The sequence below is a fragment of the Bubalus kerabau genome, chromosome 3 (assembly GCF_029407905.1).
Source record: "Bubalus kerabau isolate K-KA32 ecotype Philippines breed swamp buffalo chromosome 3, PCC_UOA_SB_1v2, whole genome shotgun sequence".
Lineage (NCBI taxonomy): Eukaryota > Metazoa > Chordata > Mammalia > Artiodactyla > Bovidae > Bubalus > Bubalus kerabau.
In genome coordinates, this window is record NC_073626.1 from 125,580,729 (window position 1) to 125,605,184 (window position 24,456).

General features: G+C 37.2%; 1 protein-coding gene and 1 pseudogene across 10 annotated transcripts in view; both read left to right on the top strand.

Moving 5' to 3' along the window:
• PTPN4 (protein tyrosine phosphatase non-receptor type 4) overlaps positions 1–24,456 on the top strand; it is a 197,038-nt gene that overhangs the window by 139,952 nt on the left and 32,630 nt on the right. For all 10 annotated transcript variants that reach the window (XM_055572900.1, XM_055572901.1, XM_055572902.1 and 7 more), the window contains 5 exons: positions 2,765–2,890; positions 4,723–4,881; positions 15,406–15,565; positions 18,486–18,569; positions 18,661–18,717. In XM_055572900.1, the coding sequence (XP_055428875.1) occupies positions 2,765–2,890; positions 4,723–4,881; positions 15,406–15,565; positions 18,486–18,569; positions 18,661–18,717 (586 nt within the window). The remainder of the gene's footprint in view (positions 1–2,764; positions 2,891–4,722; positions 4,882–15,405; positions 15,566–18,485; positions 18,570–18,660; positions 18,718–24,456) is intronic.
• Positions 10,439–11,933, top strand: LOC129646549 (tumor susceptibility gene 101 protein-like; annotated as a pseudogene).

Below are 24,456 nucleotides of genomic sequence, written 5' to 3' on the forward strand. Positions count from 1 at the left end.
ATATAGCAGTGTGTACATGTCGGTCCCAAACTCCCAATCTATCCCTGCCCCTCAGCTTTCCCCATTGATAACCATGTTTGTTCTCTTAAGTCTGTGAGTCTGTTTCTGTTTTGTAAATGAGCTCATTTGTATCATTTTTTAAAGATTCCACGTGATAAGGGGTATTGTATGATACTTGCCTTTCTCTGTCTGACTTACTTCACTTAGTAATAAGATCACTGGTCAGATAGTTCTTTATTTTATATATACATAATTAAAGTGTGAAATTATTAAGCGTGAAATTATTTTAATTGGTTATCTTATAAAACAAATACGTATTATTCAGTGACTAATAGAGCTAAAATTCCAATACGATGGGCCCCAAAGAAGTATCATGTTTCTTTTGTTGTGCTGGAATTATATGAATCCTCTTTGAAATACTAAGTCATCACTAGGATGGGGTTTTTATTAGTACTGTTTTAATTGATCTTACTAGCTCTGAAAGACTAAGCTTTTCTGGGATTGTGGTAATCTGATGCACATCTATCACAATACCCTGGAGGTCTTTAGCAATTATTTAATTATTCTGTTAGCGTATTAGAGAATTCTAGAGTCCTTGCCTACTCCTTGGGATTTCAGTTGGCAGTATAAATAGATAGAAAAGGTTTCTCCTTACACTTTTTTATGTAAGATTGCTTTTTCAGCAATAATAAATATTAATTTATTTTATTTTTCTGATACATCAGTTCTTTGAATTGCTTCCAGACTTTTTCAGTTGTCATATAATATCTAAGGAAAAAACAAAAAAATGTTCCCATGCAACAGAAAAATAAGGTGCCATGGTCAGAAAATAAATTTACCACATTGCAAACACTGATGAAGTGTGGTATTTTTTTCTCTGAAATTTCCACACTGAACAGGAAACATAGACAGCAAGCTTGAGTGGGTGGGTCTCTGAGGTTGAAACTGTTAATAAAATAAAATACCTTGAAATTTAGTTTTAAATGCAAAGCATTTCCATCCATGTTTAGTTTATTAACAACAGTAAAGTGTTCTGATGCTTTACATTAGGTGAGTATAACTAGATTTTTTTTTCCTCCTTCAAATAACTCTTTCCCTTTTTAGAAAATGAAAATAGGTGATCTCTGATTGTGGTTAGTGGACTCACTTAAGCAGTTTACATTTAATAATCTAATATGTGAGTAATCTATTTATTACCTTAAGAATTAGCATTAATAGAAAAGCTATAAATACTATATGTTATAATAATCTTTATTTCAGTTTAAAAAAATCTAATACATGAGATTATTTACTTTTTTGTGAATGATGAGGCAGGCTAAATAGTATACCGAGTTATTTTCAAATCAGAAAAACCTGTAATTTAAACTCATGATAATGGGAAGTGTTTATGTTTAGATTACTTCAAATTCACTTATGAAAAGTGAAATCTGAGTCAATGATTTTTTTTTTTGGATTGATGACATTACTTCTCTTTTAGAAAACTTTCAGTGTTCTTAAGGAGATGTCAGTCAACTATATTTCAATAAAAAGAGAAAAAAGCAATGTCATTGGCCAATGTAAAAATATTTTGGCTATGAGTACATGAAATGATAGAGCATTTGTGTGGTTTGAATTCAGAAGTAAAGTTGTTTGTGATTTAATAATATTAATAAAACATGGCACTGAAAATTTACATACTCATAGGTCATTTCAGAAGGTAGGGAAGGACCTTGGGAGCATATATTTTACAAGTAAATTTAGGTATTTAGATGTAGAAGCCTAAATGGTTTGTCTAAGGGAAGGTCAAAGCTAGGATTAATAGTCCCCACTCATTATTTTAATGTTTTCTACTATGTATATAAAATTTCTTGGGTACTCTTGGTCAGTATTACCATGCTTTTTAAATCTGGTCTGGGTGCATCAGTGAATTTATTACTGAAATATAAAACTATCTGAGTTTAGAAGATGATATAGTATGTATTTTTATGTAATTTACTTAATTCATTACATTAATCTTCATATGACTCTGCATGTCAAAAAGCTAGGCATTTAAATAGATGTCATGTATGTTTCATAAACTTTGGCCACTTTTTGAATATGTATAACAAATGACTTCAATTGTTAATTTACCTAAAATTCTAAGGTTGTTTGTTCTCTGCAAAGATCACTTAGTCTCTGTATCACTATAGTAACTGACCATATAAAGAAACATACGCTGTGCCCCACCGTGAGACAAAATAGTTAACTTTCTAAATGTTTCCTAAAGAAGAAAAAAAAATCCACTAGCCTACTGTATTTAAAAGGGGAAAATTTAAATAAAATATACACAGCGTTTTTGTCCTGTCCTTATTGAGTCAGAGGATCAGGGTTTCAGTTTAAGGACACCCAGGAAATGATATGGTAGGAATTAAAACATCCCAAGATAAGAGTCACAGAAACTGTGGAAAACAGACAGACAATGCCTATAATACTGATAGTATCTGGGAAAACTTGCTAACCAGCTGTTCCATTGTTTTTTTCTTTACTGTCCTTGCTTTGTTTCTTTTTTCTCCTCTTCCTTCTTCTCTTTCCTTCTTTTTCTTAGCCTTCTCTCTTCATATAAACAGATTTACTATCTTAAGAAATTGTTTGGTAAATAGCCTCCAAATGCATTGATTTCTTACAAGTAAAAGCATTATGTTTACTCATCTAAACTATAGTCTATTAAGATGATTTCTAAAGTTTGGTACATAGTTTGGGGTTTAAAAATAAACATTTTTACATATTATTTAAATTGTTACTCCAGATCCCCAAGTAAGCCCTTGGCACGGAAATTAATGGATTGGGAAGTAGTCAGCAGAAATTCACTATCTGATGACAGGTTAGAAACACAGAGCCTTCCTTCACGATCTCCACCAGGAACACCTAACCAGTAAGTACATCAGGCGTACGTTTTGCTAGGTTCTAAATTTTTGGCTGTATGTTTCTAGGGGCTGAACATCATCATAATATGTAAAATTTAAATTGTTCATTCAGGCATGATTGTCATTGCTCCAGGGCATTATTTTCTCTTATCTTGAAACTCCCTATGTAAGCAGAGCAGGAAATAAAAATGCTCTCTTAACTACAAAGCTGACTTTCATAGTCAGGTTACTGACCAATAAATCAAGATCTCTTAGTAGACTTAAAATCTAGGGGTATGGTTGTTGATGACATAATCCTTTTCCTTGTGTGTCTCCAACACAGTTTCTAGGGGACCACATATTACTTGAATATGCTAGGTGCTGTGATTTTCTTACTTAAGCTCCTACCCTGCTCCTGGGTTGCGACTGTCTGTGTTCTAGGAAACAGTGGTCTCCAGCCTCAGTTCCCACAGGCGCAGCCATAGCTCTGCTGAGGAGCACAGATATTCAGTAGTTACTGTGAATATGTTTCATCCTAGCATTTCTCACAAAAGCTGGATGCTTGGGTGTAGGGTGTAATAATAATACATGTGTTCTGGCCAAAGATGTTATCTTAATTTTATAGAGTTAACAGATGTGTTGTATTGTATGTATGTGATTAAGATAATGATAACAAAATGAGTGTCAGTTGACTGTTGAGTGTCAGTTGAATGTTGACTGTTCTTGTTAACCCCCAAAATATTTGAAGTTTGGCGTGGAATATAATATTTAAAGAAGTTCCTTTGGACATACTTTATGCACATTAATGTTCAATAAATGTGCTGCTGCTGCTGCTGCTAAGTCGCTTCAGTCATGTCCGACTCTGTGCGACCCCATAGACGGCAGTCCACCAGGCTCCCCCGTCCCTGGGATTCTCCAGGCAAGAACACTGGAGTGGGGTGCCATTGCCTTCTCCCAATAAATGTGCACTAAATCCTAAAAGCTGTTTTGCTGATGAGTGTCAGTTTAAGAGTAAATTTCTACTGTATTGGATGTAAAGTATGGTCATAAACAGTTTGGTTCATAGCATGTTGTCTTCCTTACTACTAGAAACAAAATAGACTCAAAAGTTTCTCAGTATCTTGCTAAGTTATCTTTTTTATAATAGACTGCATATAAATTCAAAGGCTAATCAGCTTGCTTGAAGAAGATCCCGAACCTGGTCTCTTTTCCAGCCAGCCTTTCTTGTTTCCAGTATCCCTCTAAACAATTACAGAAAATTGTAGAAAACACAAGAAATTTAAACCAGACAATTGAATTAATTAATTGTCACTAACTCTGGTCAAACTTTCTGGTAATAAAACAATTTTAGGTATGATCTGAAAAAAAATTTTTTTCCCCTAAATTTTAAAGTGACTGCGTCTCTTATGAGGATGGAAATGTTGTGTTCAGTATCTCTATTCTTAGAAATTATAGAAAGCCCCATTTACAAATGAAAGAATTTATTAAAGGACTAAAAAAGAGTTCAGACCAAATATGAAAAGATATTTCTGAATTATTTATTCCTTTTATTTTGTAAATGCTGCTTAAGATGCAAATCTGTAGTGACTAAAACCCAGAAACATTAAGGTTGGTAGAGATAACAGATGATTGAAACAGATAAAATCCCCATGGCAGATTGCTAACTATAGCTCAGATCTTTGACTTCCTATTCTGTGTTCTTTCTGTTTACCCCATACTGTCTTTGTCAGAGACTCAGCTTAGTAAAATGTGGTTAGTCTTAAAACACATACCCACTTTCTAATGCAATCATATAATTAAGAAACTTGAAAATACTGAGGTAAAGCACATTTTCACTCAGTTTCTCTTCCTCTTCTCATAGTCGAAATTCTGCGTTCACCCAAGAGGGAACCCGGCTGCGGCCATCTTCGGTGGGTCATCTGGTGGGCCACATGGTCCACACTTCCCCGAGCGAGGCCTTCGGGAATCATCACTCTCCATCTTCCACACAAGCTAATAGCATTGTTTTGGAATCATCACCGTAAGGCTTTTTTTCATTTAGCTTCCTTCTTATAAATAATAATGCCCCAAATTATTTCATTTGAAATAATCTGGGAAATTATGGTATTTGATACAAGATTTTATTTGTACAATGTTTTAAAAATTCATATATTTGTAAATGTGCTTATATGTTCCTGAAGGTCTTGGTAGCCCCTCACTTCACAGAATCACTGTTATTATTTTTGACTCTGTATATTCTTGAACTTTAGTTCATACCATTACATATTTCTGTAGTTTAACGTATCATTGTGGTCCGGCAGTAAGGTGATGAAAGGTAGAATTTTCTTAATATTTTTCAGGAAGGGAGCCGTAAGAATAAATAGGCAGTATTGAGGGAAATTAAGTAACAAGGGAAAATATCACACTGACAATAAGTTGTAGAAAGCATGCATGTACCATTTCTAAAATTCATTTCTATCTCATTACAAACTGCATAAATTAAACTTCATAACTCAGTATGTCAGTTTAATGCCAACATGCTTACGTCGTATTAATAGGCAGTTTCCTGATTTATTGGTTCATATAATGCAGTTAATTCATATGGAAGTAAAAATACAGTGTACAAATTAGGGAAAAGGTACTTTATAAGATAATAGATAAGATGATCCATTAATTGTTGAGAAGGAAAAAGAAGTTTAAAATATAGTGAAAGTGATCAGGGTTGAAGAAAGGGTGGGTCTAAATGATGGAAAGATGGAGAACAGGTGGAGTGTTGTGCTCCAGGAAAGGCTGCCTGGTGCAGAGGAGCCACTGCTGTCCTCAGTGCGTGGCCAGCAGGGAAGCGGCCAAGCTGTCAAGACCACTGGGTGGTTAGTCTGGCTAATGTACATCTGCATGAAAGATCTTGACTGTGTGTGTACTTTATAAAGGATGGAGGAATAGAAAGATACACACTGCACACCATGGAGTGTGCCCTGTGTGCACTGTGGATGGACGAGAGTTAAGATTGGTGGAAATTTATAATGTTTTATCACTTTAAAAATTATAACTGTAACCTTTTTGTTTGATTGTAAATAATAAGCATGTAAATTCTATTTCTGAAACTTTAAGAAGTGTACAATAATTAAGGATGTGATTGAAATGCCAGCTGACTAAATTTTAGAATGACATGCTTTCAGCACATGAAAGCTGACCACATAGAGGAATGACAAAGCCCATCTCATTATAGACAGATCAGTGTCACTCCCGGGACCTGACCACATGGCCTCATTCTGGTTTTTGAAGGGCTGTTTTCGTGGAGACACATACACATCTGCATATACATACAGTTGAATATTTCCTTTTGTGAATTGTATAGATTCACAAATCCCCCAAATCACTTACCCTCTTCAGAATACCTTTGTTGTCTTTTCCTGACCTGAAATGGAAAAGCAGGTTTGGCATAGACTGGAACCATGCAGAGTGTTTGCTTCCCCTGCCCAGTCCACAAGAATTTCAGATGTTTTGGGCTTTCTCTCTGGACATGTATTTTATGAAGCTTATGTGTTTGTATTCAGTTTTGAATCTATAACACTGCATCTGAAATTCGGCCAGTTTAATGAGAGAGTTCTGAAAAGACAAGCATAATGGTAAACTAATAATAGTAACTAACATTAGTAGCTTACAGTCAGCTTTTTTCATAAATTATCTCACTATTCTACTCAAGAGAACTCAATAAAATAGAAAAGGTATATAACCCCACTTTATAGAAGAGAAAAAGCCACACTTACAGCATTTGTTCCAAATTACAGAACTAAAACTCTGATTTTCTTACCTGAGCCAGTCTGTAGAACTTTGTATCCTGGACAAGGCTTTGTTGATATTTTTTTTTTCCATTTAGAGCAAATATTTTTCAACTTGGACTCCATAGATTTTAGTTTTACCTTGGTCAAATGTGAAAAGAGTTCCAGCAATATGTTGGATTAAGCACAGAGTGTCTCAGTGTAGTGCATGGAAATAGATGTTGAGCTAGCTCACCAGTTGCCTGGTTTTTATATGAGTCCATGGGAGTTAAGGTGAGTCCTGACTTGGGGCACTGGGTGAGTTTGCCTGCTTCACAGGAGAAAATGCTATTAACTCACAGGTGTGTTTATTGTGGAAACAAATAGGAGGCTGTTTTATTGCTTAGAATAAAGTTACCATTTAAAGGCAGGGGTGATTGAAACTACATCCTACCATTTCCTTCCTTTCTTTAAATGTTCCAGAGAAAATCAGACTATTTTTAGTTTGTAATTTTTCTAAGATAATCATTAGCCCTAAATTACTTGAAAAATAACAGATTTTTAAAAAAAATAAATTCATACCACAATACCGATATGTAACAGGGAAGTTCAATTATTTCTAAAAAATAATCAGCAGAGCATGTGAATGGGAGATGGATAAATTTTATTTTTATTATGATACAGATTGCTAAAGGCTGCAATAGAGAACTGTTTTGACTGCAGAGTAAGCAAATCAAATCACTGCTGTTGTTGAAGCATTCATGAGGAAATTTAAAACTGACTGGACTGAAAGTCAGGAAAGTTTTTACCCACTTGGCTTGATTGACAATTTTAACAACTCTTTTGCTGCTGTGTTAGAATATGCCTGTAACAGCAAAGTGCACCTAAGTATAATATTTTCATTTTTTGCTCTTCACATAACATTTTCCAAAATGTCAGAGTTTAAGATAAGCATATTATTGAAAGTTGGGCATTGGAACACTTATAGAATCACATTCCTGGTTCTCCTTTTTTCTTTAACATCCAAAAGTTAAGACGGGTGGTAATTTGTCCATAAATTTTTTATGTGGATAAAATTTGAACAGTATGTGTTTCAAGTCCTTGTTCCCATCTAGCCCCCACTTTGGATCATTTTAGGCAAGTTATTGGTTTCAGATATATCAAAAACCTTTGCATTAGGAATATATTATCAATTAAAGTAAATATGGATGTTGTTAGAGCCCTGATCTTGTATTCTGTTCATTTTAAATATAAACAGTTTCTGGTAGAATTTAAGATGCTACCATTATAAGCAAAATGGAATGAAAGAAAACAGTCATGTTCAGCATTTGCTCTGATAAGGTCTGTTGAAGCCTCAGATACTAGTAGATAGGGTTGCTTAGTTTTTGTCTATCTTAAAAACTGGCTTCTGAGCAGCATTTCATTTGAAGAAAAGGGTCCACTGCTACAGGTTTGCATGCATGCTAAGTTGCTTTAGTCATGTCCAACTCTCTGTGGCTCCATGGACTGTAGGACTGTCAGGCTCCTGTGTCCATGGGTTCTCCAGACAAGAATACTGGAGTGGGTTGCCATGGCCTTCTCTAGGGGATCTTCTCAACCCAGGGATCGAACCTTGGTCTCTGGCAGGTGGGTTCTTTACCGCTAGCGCCACCTGGGAAGCCCTTAAAGTATGTGTACCATGTGTGCGTGCTACAGGTTAAGAAACTCCTGATTTAAAATAAGTTTCCTCCTGCTTTTTGCAGTTGTTTTCTTTGAGGTGCAACTATAACTTTGTGTTAAGAGCACAAGCTCTGGATTCAGACTGGGTTTAAAACTTGGTTCCACCACTTCTAATTTTGTGACCTTGGGTGAGTTGTTTTATCTCTGTAAGCCTTAATTTCCTTGTTTGTAAAAGCAGGACGATCATATCTACCTCATAGGTCCTCTGTGAACATTTAATGAGATGCTTATTAGTAGTTCAGCCGAGGAAAGTGTACTTAGTATATGTTAACTATAATAAATACAAATACATCTTTCATTTAATTTGGGGGGAGGTGTATACCAGCAGCTTTTAAGTATATTATCAACCCTTTACCTGTCTGCATGTCTGAAGTATGGCTATCCGGTTGAACACAATGAGGAATTCCCCAGATTCTCAACTTCATCATTCAGTTCCTAATCACCAGAGACTGCAGATTTCATAATCCTCAAATGTTAAATCTAGTTCCCTGATCTATTCTCTCCTAGACTGCCCCATTCCAGTCTTGTCTAATGAGTCACTGTGTCTTTGTCCTACCTTTTCAATTCCTTTTGACTAGTCCTCAAAGCTTTGCTTTCCCTTTGCTTCTCTGAACTACTGGCACTGATCACTTTGCCTGCAGGCTCAGTGTAACCCAGCTCCCATGCCAGTCTTGATCCAGTCTAACCTGCAAATGCTCAACTGCTCTAGGACAAGGAAATAAAAGAACCAAAGAGGGTTGGATGTAAGAGTCTTAAGTCGTGGGCCCTCAGAGGATTCACCACGTGAGATGCTGTACCTGTGAGAGCAGGACTAAGTGCAGGTGTAGGCTGTTTCACTGAAGTATGGTTACCTGCCATCCAGCTCCGGCAAAAGTCTCCAGGACTTGCATTTGGAAGCGAAGGTCAGAGACTTGGAGTTTGGTTGAAACCAGAAATCTCAGGTCTGTGACCTTGGTTCTGGACTAGATGCCTACTGATAAAATAATACGACATTTTCAAGTGTATTCTTCTGTTAATCATATCCTATGGAGAAGGAAATGGCAGCCCACGCCAGTATTCTTGCCTGGAGAATCCCAAGACGAGGAGCCCGGCAGGCTACGGTTCATGGGGGCACAAGAGTCGGGCATGACTTAACGACTAAACTACCACCACCAATCATATCCTGGGGAGTTTCTAAACACTTGAATTGTCTTGAGCATAAATCAGTAACCAGTCTGAAATGGTGTTTACTTTGAAATACTCTAAATGTTACTATAAATTAGCCAAAACATCAAGAAGCCTGAATTTTGACCCAGAATTTTGTCTGTATCTCACAGAAGTGTGGCAGGGGTAAATGCCTAATGAAGACAGGTGACACTAGTGATTGTAATTGAATGAGACAAGAGCTCCTGGTGTGTATCTTAAAAAATAAGAGTTTTAATGAAAAAGGAGCCATCATTTCTGGTTAAGTTTGTATTAGTGTCTACCAAGAGTATGGTTTTTGTTTTCTACTCTTAGAATAAACTTTATACTTATATGTATGAAAGATGTATTGGTACGGTTAAACTTTTGGCAGCATTTTTTTTTTATTTACAGTTTTCAGGGTTTATCCTGTTCATTTTTCTTTTTTATGAGTAATTATAATCATCTCTTTGAGATTATATTTTCTATACTGTCTGTATGACCAATTTTTTCCCCAGCTCCCATACTTAAAGCCAGCTGATTACTTCTACTTGTAAGACCCCAGCCACAGCCCTGATCCCTCTTCTTACTTTGTTCCTATTTCCCAAGTCCTGTCTAAACTACCTGATAGTAGATGCTGGTCTTCCTTTAAGTTATAGGTCCCTTCTTTCAGATGCTAGCTGTTATTCCTTGTAGGGCTTCGTTCTACTACACTGCCTGATTGTCCTTCCAGAGTATGTGATGTCTCTTCATTCTGTTTTCCTTGGCAGTTTTTGTTTGTTTTTGCTTTGGCCTAGAAATAGAAGCTTTTTAAAGAACTGGCCTATTTCATGATATTATTTCAAATGTATTATAATTTTAAATTACAATACATGGTTTACCTATGAAAGTCATCTTCCGGTGGAGGCTGACTTCCTGTTGCTAGAGGGAGGGTGGGAGTGGGGCGGCTGGCTCGTCCATGTGCGGTTGTGTGGGGCGGCCCGGGGCGGCCCCGGAGTGGCTGACCCTTTGCCTGCAGGGACCGGAGTCACGAGGCAGCCGCCATGGCAGGGTCGGAGAGCCAGCTCAAGAAAATGGTGTCCAAGTACAAATACAGAGACCTAACTGTATGTGAAACTGTTAACGTTATTACTTTATACAAAGATCTCAAACCTGTGTTGGATTCATACGTTTTTAATGATGGCAGTTCCAGGGAACTAATGAACCTTACTGGAACAATTCCTGTGCCTTATAGAAGTAATACATACAATATTCCAATCTGCCTGTGGCTGCTGGACACATATCCGTATAATCCCCCTATCTGTTTTGTTAAGCCTACTAGCTCAATGACTATTAAAACAGGAAAGCATGTGGATGCTAATGGTAAGATATGTCTTCCTTATCTACATGAATGGAAGCACCCACAGTCAGACTTACTGGGGCTTATTCAAGTCATGATTGTGGTGTTTGGAGATGAACCTCCAGTCTTCTCTCGTCCTACTGTTTCGGCATCTTATCCACCATACCAGGCAATAAGGCCACCAGATTCTTCCTACATGCCAGGCATGACAAGTGGGATTTCTGCATACCATCCGGGTACCCTCCCAATCCGAGTGGTTACCCAGGCTGCCCTTACCGACCTGGTGGTCAGTATCCTGCCACAAGTTCCTAGTACCCTTCCCAGCCTTCTGTGACCACTCTTGGTGCCAGTAGAGATGGCACAATTAGCGAGGACACTATCCGAGCCTCTCTTATCTCAGCAGTCAGTGACAGACTGAGATGGCGGATGAAGGAGGAAATGGATCGTGCCCAGGCAGAACTCAATGCCTTGAAACGAACAGAGGAAGACCTGAAAAAAGGTCACCAGAAACTCGAAGAGTAGCTGAGAAGTAGCTGAGGTTGATAAAAACATAGAACTTTTGAGAAAGAACTCAGTTCTGCTCTGGAGAAAATGGAAAATCAATCTGAAAACAATGATATTGATGAAGTTATCATTCCCACAGCCCCACTATACAAACAGATCCTAAATCTTTATGCAGAGGAAAATGCTATTGAAGACACTATTTTTTACCTGGGAGAAGCTTTGAGGCAGGGAGTAATAGACCTAGACATCTTCCTAAAGCATGTACGTCTTCTGTCCCATAAACAGTTCCAGCTGAGGGCACTAATGCAGAAAGCAAGAAAGACTGCTGGTCTCAGTGACCTCTACTGACTTCTCTGATACCAGATGGAGATTGAACTCTTCTAAAGTATTCTTTTCTTCTCTTACTTTCTCTTATATTAGTAGGTGCCCCAAATAAGTTATTGCAGTTTATCATTCAAGTGTAAAATATTTTGAATCAATAATATGTTTTCTGTTTTCTTTTGGTAAAGACTGGCTTTTATTAATGCACTTTCTATCCTCTGTAAACTTTTTTTGTGCTGAATGTTGGGACTGACTATGCTAAATAAAATTTGTTGCTTTAAAAAAAAAGTCATCTTCCTAGATAATTGTTTAAGTAATAGATTGCATGTAATACTTCTGCATTAAATATGAACACGGAAGTTATTTCTTAAAATAAGATGAGTTAATATGGGTATGTTTTTAAAATGTAATTGATAAGCTTTTGCCCAGAAAAAGAATTTTAGGAGTCTGTGTTTATATTCTTAATTACTTTTATACACTGTAGAAAGATAGGTAGGTAGAAAGAAAAGAGAGTGAATGTTTGGTTATTGAAGTTGAAAAAACAGAAAGGGTAATTGCTGCCAGGATTACTGGGCGAACACATAATTCGTTTGTGAAAGTTCCCTAGACCAACTATAATAACCCTCTGCAATAATCAGACTTGTGGAGAGCCTGTCGCACTCTCTGTGAAGTTACTTTAACAAAAAAGTTACATAAAACAATGAAAGAAGACAGATAGTCCTATCCTGAAATCCAAAATTGTATTGTCTTTTCCTCTCTGAGATCTTGCCTAGTCCTTCCAGCCTGCACTGTATTCTCCTTACCTTTTCTTTATAGAGTTTGACTCAAATCCCAACTCAGGCCAGTACACTTAAAGTCTCTTCCTTCCTGTGTCTTCTTGCAGACTCTGAATAAGTAAAGGAGAAGGTATATTCAGACACCCACCAAAGTGTGGGTGGGATTCATGTGGACTGGAATGCCCATGGTCACCTAAAGGCAGCAGCTATCACTTGGCTTTGTTCAATTGTTAACAACTTGTAGTGCTGGTCCATTTTTTCCAGAGCTTCCAAGTTTTTCATTCTGGAAATCCAGATTTGTAATTTTTTAAATGTAGTCAACTCACAGTTTTACAGTGAACAGGCCAAATGTCTGTTAGCTAAAGTTGGCCCACAAGCCATGAATTTGCAGCCACTGTTCTTGGACAATAATTTCTAATCAAAACGAATGTTAGTTGTTTAGTCGTGTCTGACTCTTTGCGACCCAATGGACTGTATAGCCTGCCAGGCTCCTCTGTTCATGGAATTCTCCAGGCAAGAAGACTGGAGTGGGTTGCCATTTCCTTCTCTAGGTACTAATCAAAAGCACATAATAAAAATCACGTCTATAGTTTTTTGGACCGTGTACCCCTAGTCTGTAACCCTGGAAATGCAGGCTCAGCAGTCAGCAGAGTGTCCCATGTTGTCAGTGTGTCGGTGCTGTCCCCTCTTGTAACTGAGTGCTGCCACCGTGATGCCCCTGCCCACCAGGCATGGCTCACTTAGACACCGTGCTGCCTGTCAGGCTTATGTTTGTCCCTGTTGTTTGTCTTGGCACTATGTTTAGACAGTTAGCTGAACCAAGGATAAAGAAAGTTGCTCTGACTCCATTCCCACCTGATCTTAACCTTACAGTCTTGCCAAGACCTTTAGTTTTAATATGAAATGCTTCCCAGGTGTGATAGCCATATGCAAAACTAAAAAAAAAAGCTTCTCTTCACCTTCCCCACATGGTAATACTTAGTCCTAAAGAAGAGATGAGACCTATTGATTAATCCATGTGAAGTCCAGTGACTTCTGGTTTTCGTGAAGTCTTAGAGTATTTTGATAACTGCTTTTTAGAAATTTCATATCTGAGGCTCTGTCAAGGGTTGCCTACAGTTACATGTCCTAATCCCCTACAGCAGGCCATAGTGGAAGCACTCATCTCTATTGTAATCTGTGAGGACATTTTCTTGGACCACCAGCCCTTGAATGTATTGGATCTCAGAGGCTTGAGTTCTTGGCAGTTGAAATTAGCAGAATAAAAACTAGTATGTCTGGGACCTGGAGTCTCTAGCCATCAAGATAGACCTCAGAGAAGCTTTTGCTGAAATGGGGAGATGTGCTCTCTGATGCAGTCTTTATAGACTTACCAGAATTTAGAGCGTTTTGAGCCCTGAAGACTTCCATGTAGACCACTGAGTGGTGGTTATTGTTAATCTGCGTATTTAGCAAGTATAATTTATACTAGATTAGAAGAGCTGTATTTTCTCTTAGGAGAAGTTAGATCATTCGCTGTTAATCTTGGCTGACTACCTCGGCACTAAGCAGGTTTTAGTATCACTGCCATATCTACCAGGTGTCCAGCAGCAAGTCTCTCAATAAGTTCACAGCTTCTCTACCAAGAGCAGCATGTCTCCAAGAGCTACTCTGGCAGTAACCTGTGTGTCAGTTATCTTGGGCCAAATTATTCCATGGTAGCAGAGTCTCCCCACTCACAGTAACGTACATCAAGGGTTCTTTCTCCCATACATTCCGTATACTCATGGATCACCTGTGGCTCTGCTCTATGTCATGGTCATTTAAGGCTCAGACTGATAGCAGCCCCTGTTGGGACATGGCTGGTTTCCTGCCTGAGGGAAGAGAGAAACACAAACACAAATACTCCCTTCAGAAGTGGCTACTCATATTTCATTGCCCAGAGCACATCATATAGCCAGTCCTGATGTCAGCCAGGGAGGAGTGAAGGGTACAGTTCTGCTTCTTGCAGGCCTTGTAGATGTGCCTTAGCATCTGTGTAGCCTGTCCTAATTACCACAGCAGCAGCCATGAGGTTGACACAGCAGCTGTCAACTCTCTCACCTGTCCTTAGACAGTGGGATAAAAATTCTTTTATTTTCCCAAAGGATCTCCTGCTACCTCTGAGATAAATAAAAACCCCACTGATGGTCAGTTTTCCCCTTCTGGGTCCCTTCAAGTCCAAGACTTACATGGACGCAGGCTTTCTGGGGTCCAAGTTGAACCACTGGTTCCCCCTTCTGGCCTTTGTGAAAAACTCAACTTTTACTGCATGTACTGTGCTGCTTCCTAAAAGGTGCATTTTTAACCTTGAGGTTTCCCCTGTCAGAGTCAGCTCATCTGCTCCTGCTGCTTCTGCCTAAGGCATCTGCTTTCTAATGTTAATTGGGTTCTTGCATCCTCACCTAAAATCAGGTTTTCCAACACTGTCTTCTCTAGTTTTGTCGCCTCAGTGAACTCAGCACTCTTACCTTTGTGTTCATCACTTCCATAAATTGCATTTTATTTCCAAATAAAATGGACAGTCCCTTGACTTCTAAGGTGGCACCGAGTATCTGTGTTATAGCTTGGTATCTGTGCACAGCTTGGCTCTCAGTTCTCTCTCTGCCTGCCCATAGAACTCCACTGAAGACCTTAGAAAGGGGTTTTTGGAAATGTATATACATTGTTATGGTAGATCAATAAATCTCTTCATAGGGGTATCCTTAAAGTATATTTTATATATTATATAAACAATCTGTAGAATTGTTTACAGATTTGATAAGAAATTAGATTTATTACTTTAAAGTTCAAAGTTAAGAAAGTTTTCATGAAACAGTGGCACTTGCAAATAAATATGGTATTCAAAGCTTGTCTCCTACTAGACATAGTAAATATCTGAGTTGCTTGACCCCAGCTTTTAAAATAACAATTCTGTAAGACAGCTTCCAAAATACTTAATTTTTTTCCCTTCTTTTCCTAACTAGATCACAAGAGACTCCTGGAGATGGGCAGCCTCCAGCTTTACCACCCAAACAATCAAAGAAGAACAGTTGGAGCCAGATTCATTATTCACATTCTCAACAAGATCTGGAAAACCATGTTAATGAAACATTTGATGTTCCATCGTCTCCTGAAAAATCTACTGTAAGTAGCTTCTTCAGATATTCTCACATTTCTTTGAAAATGTTTAATTGTAAATGAAATTTCTTTTGTACCCTAGCCTGTTTTATCTGTAAATTATATTACAGTACTTTCTCTTTTTCATCATATGTTTACTCATAAATTGTGCCATCATATAACCCAATTGTGGAATTTTCTTTTATCATCATTTATAAAACGTTCATTGCTCTAGAAGTTAATATTTGACAGATTTGTTGGTTTCAGTCTTGCAAAGCACATTTCCAGAACAAATGCTAATAGCCTATTATATATCATTAATTTTATTATATAATTAAGTGCAGCAACTTTATCATTTTAATCAGCCTTTTGAAATTGAATGCAGGTCTTTGGAATATATAATTGCTGTGTTCTTCAAAATATATCCATGAGATATTTTAGTACTTTGTACCAAACAAAAATGGTAAATTTTTAGAATCCCCTGATTTGTGAATTTTCATTGCTTTTTCAAGTAGATGAATCAAAGGTCAGATTGTTGTTAATAAATTTTAAGGATACATTGTGTTTATGAAGAAGTATAGGACAGACAGAAATATGGGTGTATTTCAGGAAACTTAAAGGGATATCAAGGAATAAAATGAGATACAAGGAGAGGAGGCCCCACAGCAGGTGTGGGTGAAGCCAAATGGCCTGCTGGCCATTGCTCACTTACCCTCTTGTTCTTCACCCATGATCCTCCCGCACTGTCTAAAAGTGAAAAGCCAGAGGCAGCCATTTAAAGTTCTCCCACATTTACTGTACCACCACAGACACATCATAGAGATCAAAATCCTTATTCAAAATGAATGACAACTTTAGTGCTACCTGTGTGATGATTCCTATGTATCATTCATTGGTTCATAGTTAACTTAGGTCTTTCTTTATCTACTAAGGTAGGTAGTGGGCATATAAAGATAAATCAGACATTGTCCCTGCTGATAAATAATCTACAATCTAGTTTGTTTTTCCACTCAAGCAAAAATTACTTATTGAATACCTGCTCTGTGCCATGCACTGTTATGGGCTCTGGGAATATAGTAGAATAAAATTTAAAAAACTCTGCCTGCAAGGAACTTATATTCTAAGGATAAGGATGAGACGAGCTGTAAACAAAGTAAATAAATATATAGCCTATTAGATAAATGCTACAGAGACAAGGCAGAAAAGGGCTAGGAAATTTCCAGAGTGGAGTATTAGTTTTACGTAGTGTGAGCCAGGGATGAGTTTGGTGATAAACTACATGGATACTTGACAGGAGAGCAGGTAAGCCCAGAGGACAACAGTGCAAAGACAGGGTGTGACTGATACTGTCAGAGGACACCAAGGGGGTCAGTGTGGCCAGAGCAGAATGAGCAAACTAGAAGGAACAGGAAAGGGCCAGATCCTAAATGCCCGGTCTTGTAAAGGTTTTGTCCAGTCTCTAAGTGAAATTAGAAGCAAATGGACATAACTGAGGAGAGAAGCAATGTGCTGTCACTTAGGTTTTAATAGTTTCACTCTGGCTTTTATGTTGAGAAAAAGCAAAAGCAGGGTAGCAGTAGAGAAACTGGCCATTAGGTGTCATCCCATGAAGCAGTGGTGATTGGACCAACATGGCTGTATTCTGGGTGGAGTTTTAGAGTAGAGCTGACACAGTCTGCTGATGGACTGGTTGTAGCGTACTAGGGAGAGAGAATCAAGCATAATAGGAAGATTTGGGACCTAAACAACTAGGAGGATGAAGTTGCCATTTGCTGGGACGTGAAAGGTTCCAGGTAGAACAGGTGTGGGGAGGAGTATCGGGAGCTCGATAGGGGCACAATGATATGTCTACTAGGAATCCATCTAGAGACATGATTCTGGAGTTGAAGGGAGGGATTGAAGCTGAAGTTATAATGTTGAGAGTTGATGGCATGTAGACAGAATATTTAAAACCATGAGACAGGAAGTATAGAGTGTGCAGATTACCTTAATAAGAGATTCGGAAATTTTAGTCCTCCAAGCTATAAACATGAGGGAGATGGAAAGCAAAGGAAACTGAAAAGATGCAGACAAAATGGTAGGAAAGAAAACTAGCCAGCTAGCTGATGAGAAAAAGGTCACGGAGAGAGTAATCACCTGTGTCAGATGCTACTGGTGCATTGAGGAGGATGAGTTCTGTAATTAGAAGTGACTTTAGGGAATTCACAAGTATATAAATACAACTAATTCAGCTGTGGATTTAAGGGAAGATTTCCCAGAAATGATCATCTCAGACCTGTGTCTTGAAGGATAAGAAAGAATTAGCCAGATACTTACCTTAAAGAGTAGGCATAAAACATTTAGTGAAAGAAGCCTGCTACAAATGACCATATATTGTGTAATTCTACATACATGAAACGTTCAGAATAGTCAAGTATGTATATATAGAGGGAGAGAAAATAGATGAGGGGTTGAATAAGACTTGGGGGATGGGGGCAAGCAGAGGGGGAGTGACTGATGATGGACACAGGGTTTCTTTGGGGGATGAGGAAAAGGTTCTAAAGTTAAATAGTAGTGGTGTTGGTACAATTCTGTCACTGTAGCAGAAATTATTGAATTATACTCTCTGAATGGGTGAAGTGTAATAAATTGTATCTCAATGAAGCTGTTTTTAAAAAGCAGAGGGAATCATGAATTCATGTAAAACTTGCAAATACTTGTTCTGCGCAAAGCTTTGAGCCAGGTTCTAGGGACACTGTGGTTAATTAATTAGGTAATTAATAAAGGCCCTGTTACTGTGGCGCCTGTAGTCCAGTATACAGTGGTAAGGCAAGAGAGAAATTTGAATTATGATTCTTTATACGCTTTAGATAATATCAACATACACAAAGCATGCTTCCTGTATATCTGAAAGTAAGTAGCCTATGAATGAAGAGAATGATGAGTCATCTATTTTTGTCTTTTTAAGCCTAACGGTGGTATTCCACATGATAATCTCGTTCTAATCAGAATGAAACCTGATGAAAATGGGAGGTTTGGATTCAATGTAAAGGTAACTTAGAATTTGTATTGCACTCATCTTTTAAATAAGGTGTTTCTATATCTGTTATGCTGACTAATGCTTGATTTATTCTAATGTAAAGGGAGGATGTGACCAGAAGATGCCTGTGATCGTGTCCCGAGTTGCGCCAGGAACCCCTGTGAGTTCAACAGCCTTCTCAGTGATCCTAGCTTCAAGAATACATACTTATTTTCTTAGTATAAATAAAACAATAAAATGAATCATTTAATCTGTCAAGTATCACATGTTGTTTGCTGAATCTCCTAAATTGCTGAGAAGTTAATTTTTATTTCTTCCCTATCTTCTAGAACAGTTTTTCAAATACTTGTTTTTACAAAGACTCTAGATTCTATCAAAATAACCCCTCTAAATAGCAAAATGTAGACAGAGGTATAGTTTGTTTGCTTTTTCGTTGACTTCTTTTTTCATTTAGAATCGTTTATTTACATTATATTTGTCTACTTTCTGTTTAAAATATTTATTTGAAACTCTTTATTGTGAACATGCTAAGCAAAAGTAAAGAAAATACTGTATGTACCCATGATGATGAAAATCCCCCTGCCCCCCTGCCCTTTCTTTCAGCTTCAGCACTCATAAACTTTCTGCTTGTGAATCGTAAGGACAATTCTTAATAAATTGTGGGTACATCATTTTTATTGCTCATTATATAGTAAATACTGCTTTCAGATTCCCGTTTCTGTTGTTTATTCTGTTTAACTGCATTTTTCTTAAAAAACTTTGAGTCAGTACCCATTATCATTTAACTGTCTCTGTCCTGGGAAAGGTAGGAACCTGCAGCCTGAGAGAAAGAGACCAGTTATGGGATTTTGGTGCTTTGCAGCAACCTCAAAGTTGATTTGAAGATCACAGTCAAGATTGATCAAGGATATCATGATATATAGTTTTGGTTCTGGTTTTTAAGAACTTGTTGATTGCAAATAACAGGGTACTTGTGAAATTTTTGTTGTTGTTAAGTTGTGTCTGAGTCTTTGTGACCCCGTGGCCTACAGCACACTGTGAGCTATGGACTGCAGCACTCCCTGTCCTTCACTGTGTCCTAGAGTCTGCTCAGATTCATGTCCATTGAGTCGGTGATCCTGTCTAACCATCTCATCCTCTGTCACCCCCTTCTCCTCTTTAATTGTTCCCAGCATCAGGGTCCTTTCCAGTGAGTCGGCTCTTTGCATCAGGTGCCCAAAGTATTGGAGCTTCAGCATCAGTCCTTTCAATGAATATTCAGGGTTGATTTCCTTTAGGATTGACTGGTTTGATCGCCTTACAGTTCAAGGGACTCTCAAAAGTAATCTCCAGCACCATAATTTGAAAGTATCAATTCTTTGGTGACTCCAAAATCTCTACTGAGTAGAAATTGTGTAGCAGCCTTCTTTATGATTCAACTCTCATATCCATACATGACTACTGAAAAAAACCATAGCTTTGACTATGTAGCCCTTTATCAGCAAATTGATGTCTAGGGTTTTGAATACACCATCTAGGGTGTACACCATCTAGGGTTTGTCATAGCTTTCCTTCCAAGGAGCAGGTGTCTTAATTTTATGGCTGCAGTAATTTTGGAGCCCAAGAAAATAAAGTCTGTCACTGCATACCCCTGGCTTAATTATAAATACAAAATTTTTCGTACAGCTGTAGAGGTGTATCACAAAACCCCAGGACAGGAATGTAGTCAGACTTCTAGAAAGAATTTTACAAATCATCAGAACTACTTTTCATGTTCATTTCTTTTTTTGTGAATTTTTCTTTCTCGGTGTAAACCGGTCTGTACTGGAATCAGCTTAATCTCTCAAGCTACAATAAAATACATTCTAAATGAAAAGTGTACTTAGTAGCAGCTTCAAGCCAAGTTCCTGTAACATTAGCACCACAGACACACTCTTTGTTTAGATATGATGGTGACTCCAAAATTTCAACTAAATAGAAATTGTGTAGCTGCCACCATTATGTCCCTCAGTTCTTTTGAAGGGATGTGCCTACCAGCAACTTCTGGGTTTGTATTTTATGTAACCAGCTCAGCACCCCAGAGTCAATCGACTCCTCACTCTAAATTATAGACTCAGAGGAAGCAAAACCTCATAGATTCAGCTTGGATCAAAGGTCCTCCTTTAGACAAATCCCTTGTGATCAGAAGTGACAAGACAGGGATGTGATGTATAAAATAAACTTACTACACATGTGAAAGATAAGGGAAGTAGTCTAAAATTATTTGTTCAGTATGTATTGGAAAATATGTGTTAGGGGACAGGGCTACTACTGCAAGATGAGGAGGTGAGAGGTGGCTATATTCTCATTTATCAAGTAGAAAGATAATGTCTAAAATAAAAACTAAAAAATGAAATCGCAAAGTTACATAGTGATACTAAGGTAAATACAAAAGCTGTAGCTAAAATGTTGAAACTAATTGCCTCAAATGAGATGGTGGAGGGGGGAGCGGTGAGGGGAGCATAGGGAAGAATGCAGGAAATGGTTTCTTGTCATAATAATCTTACAGACCAAGTCAGCTTTTTAAACTGTGCAATGTATAGCTTTTCCCAGTACAAAAGTTTTAACTAAAAGTCAAATATATGTCTTTTGACCTGATAATTCTACTTTTAGGAATTACCTCTTATGAAACAGAGTATAGGATACACAACAATGTTCATTGTAGTATTGTATGTGAAAATTAAAATTGGAGGGAAAATCAAAATGTATATCATTAGAGCTGACTAAATAAATTATGCTTTGGTTTGCAGCTATTGAAATAATAGATGATGTAGTATTATGTAAGTATGGAAAGGTTTTCGTAAGATAGTATTTTGAAAAATATTTTACAATGGAATACTATTCAGCTATAAAAAGAATGAAATAATGCTATTTGCAGCAATGTGAATGGACCTAGAGATTATCAAACTGAGTGAAGTCAGTCAGACAGAAAAAGACAAATATTATATGGTATTATTTATATGTAGAATCTAAAGATAATACAAATAAATTTATTTATAAAACAAAGACAGACTCAGAGACATAAAAAGGAAACTTATGGTTACCAAAGAGGGAAGAGGCTAGGAGGGGTGAGTTAGGAGTACAGGATTAACAGATACACACCACGTATATAAAATAGATAAGTAGCAAGGATTTACTTTTATTGCACAGGGAACTATATTCAATGTCTTGTAATAACCTGTAATGGAAAAGAACTGAAAGACATACCTGTATTACTATGTATAACTGAATCACTTACCTGTACATCTGAGACTAACACAATATTGTAAATCAACTAAATGAAAATACGTATTATAATTTCATATGTGTTTTATCCAGTTTTTTAAATTGAGTTAGTTTTAAAAATATGGAAACATGCTGAAATCGTTAACAGTATTTCACCGTGATGGTGGAATTACTGATATTTATCTCTTGCTTCCTTTTTTTAATTGTCTGAATCATGATGGTGAGCATGTATTGCCCTTACAATTAGGAAAGAAATCTTTTTTTATTTGTATGCCAGGTAAAGTCATAAAACACATATTGATTTTTTCTGAGCAGTGAACGTGGATAGTTTGCAATTCAGTCACGGATGTTCAGGGAGCACTCTATAGACAGGTTAATTTCCAAACAAAACTGTATGATTCTAAATTTTTTTTAGGCTGTACAGATTACTATATTGGTAATTTTTCCTTTCTGCCAGAATGATGTTCTGTAAATAGTGGCTGACTTTAGAATCAATTAAATAAATAAATATTATTAACTTACAGACCATTACAGTGTTTAGAAACCTCATTTTAGGTGATTGGTAGAAAAGGGCAGTGTTTAAAATATTTTAATGTCATTTTCTCTATTGGACACCTTTTGAAACAGACAGAGTAATTTTCAAGTTATTTCCAAGCCTGGCGTGCTGCAGTCCATGGGTTTGCAAAGAGTCAAACATGACTTCGTGACTGAACAACAGCAATTTCCAAAGTCATATATTTCTTCCTGTCTGATCATATTCAAGCCAATAGCTGTTGTCCCAGCAAAATTCATCTGATGTAGACTCCAAATCAGAATGAAATGCAAGTAAGAAATTATACCTGACAAAGAGCAGAAGATGATTAAGTGTAAGAGGGTTCCCTTCAGTTATAACAGGTAACTAGTAGTGTGCTATAACATGCCGAGAAATAGAGAAAGAGCACCTCAAGGGAATGGTCTGAACCTTAATTTTGAATTTTCCCAGGTTTTAATTCTTTACATTGAAATATCTCATTTTTAAAATTTTACAACTAGCATAATTAAAATAGATACCTGTTCCATTTTCAGAATTTCAGGTGTCTAAAATCACACATTTCATAAGCAGCAGTGGAAGAACCTGACTTCTGGATCAGTGCTCTTTCTACTAATGACAGTACCTTGTTGGATTTTGTTGACTTTGTGTTGTATAATGAGTTTAGTCCTGCTTCCATCTTTCAAGCCTTTGCCACAGCCCTTTCTGTTAGGCCCAGCCCCATCATCCTGCAAACTTAATTCTGTTGTGTTCTCATTACTGTATTCCTGGAACAGGCTGTCCATATTTCTGTTGGTTTCTTTTACCTTATTTACTTGTTTGTTTTCGCACAGTGGTGCAGGGCTGTAAATATAACCATGTGGCCTGAACCCATACCGAGTCAATGGGGAAAATAGTGTTTTTTTCCATGACCTTTAAATTTTTTATCAAAACATTAAAATTTCTGATGCTTTCTTTTTTAAATGTATTGGGAAATGAAGAAATAATAAACTAATACTGATTTATTATCCTGTAATTCAGAACATTAGAAACATTGAGAATCAAAGTATTTTATTTCTTTGTGAAAACTTACCAAAGGTAATTTGTGAACAGTGCTTTTCTTTTTCTTGTCATATAACTTAAATTACAGGGTGAGCATTTTTCCTTATTTATCTCAACAAATAGTGATAATTCTATCTAAGTTTGGATCCCACTTCCACTTGCCCTTTGCACTTTCAGTGATATGAAATATCTTCCAGGACTTCCTGGATTGAGTTTTTGTTTTTTAAAGATCTGTCCATTTTTATTTCCTCTCAATTTTTTATTTTTTATTTTTTGCCACATGTGGCATGTGGGATGGTATTTTCCTGACCAGGGATAGAACTTACACCCCCTGCATTGGATGTGTGGAGTCTTAACCACTGGACCGCCAGGGAAGTCCCAAGAAGTTTCTTGCCAGCATCACTTCCTTGGACATCTTCATCCTTCTTGTCACAGCCACTTTAATCATTTGTGAAAGTTCATCTTCTCTAAATAAAGTTCTTCTCTCTAATAAGTTCATCTTCTCTAAATTCCTTTCCCTGCATATCTAGGGTCTCTCAAACAATAGAAATGTTGATATTTACATAGTCAATTACTTCTATAACTCCATTTATGTTCACTTTGAATTTCACCTTCAGCACTGTCCCTTTTTGTTTCTTTGCTGCTCTTGTAACTTTTTGGCCAGTTACTCCTTACTCAAAGTGGGTTTATCTTTGGGAGATAAGGAGACCACACAAGTACCTGCTTTGCTATCTCCATATAAACTGAGTAACTGATGCATAACAACAAGCCATCAGTACATTTGGAAAGAAGGGATGTGATTGGTCATTGATCATGCTGCATATTTATGATTTATATAGTGATTTTTGGACTGTCGGGCTAACAGCGAGTTTTGAATTTTATGCAGTTACTTGTAATTTATGTGAAACTGAAATTCGCATGATGTTAGGAGTTTGGTGTTATTTAACTCAACTGTGCAACTGAAATTTGTATGTATCTGGACAGTGCAAAGTGAGAGCTACCTTGATCTATGCACTTGAGAGCATTAGTCTTGTATGTCTGGAATTGTACTAGGGCATCAGGGGAAAAATTATTAATAAAGAAGGA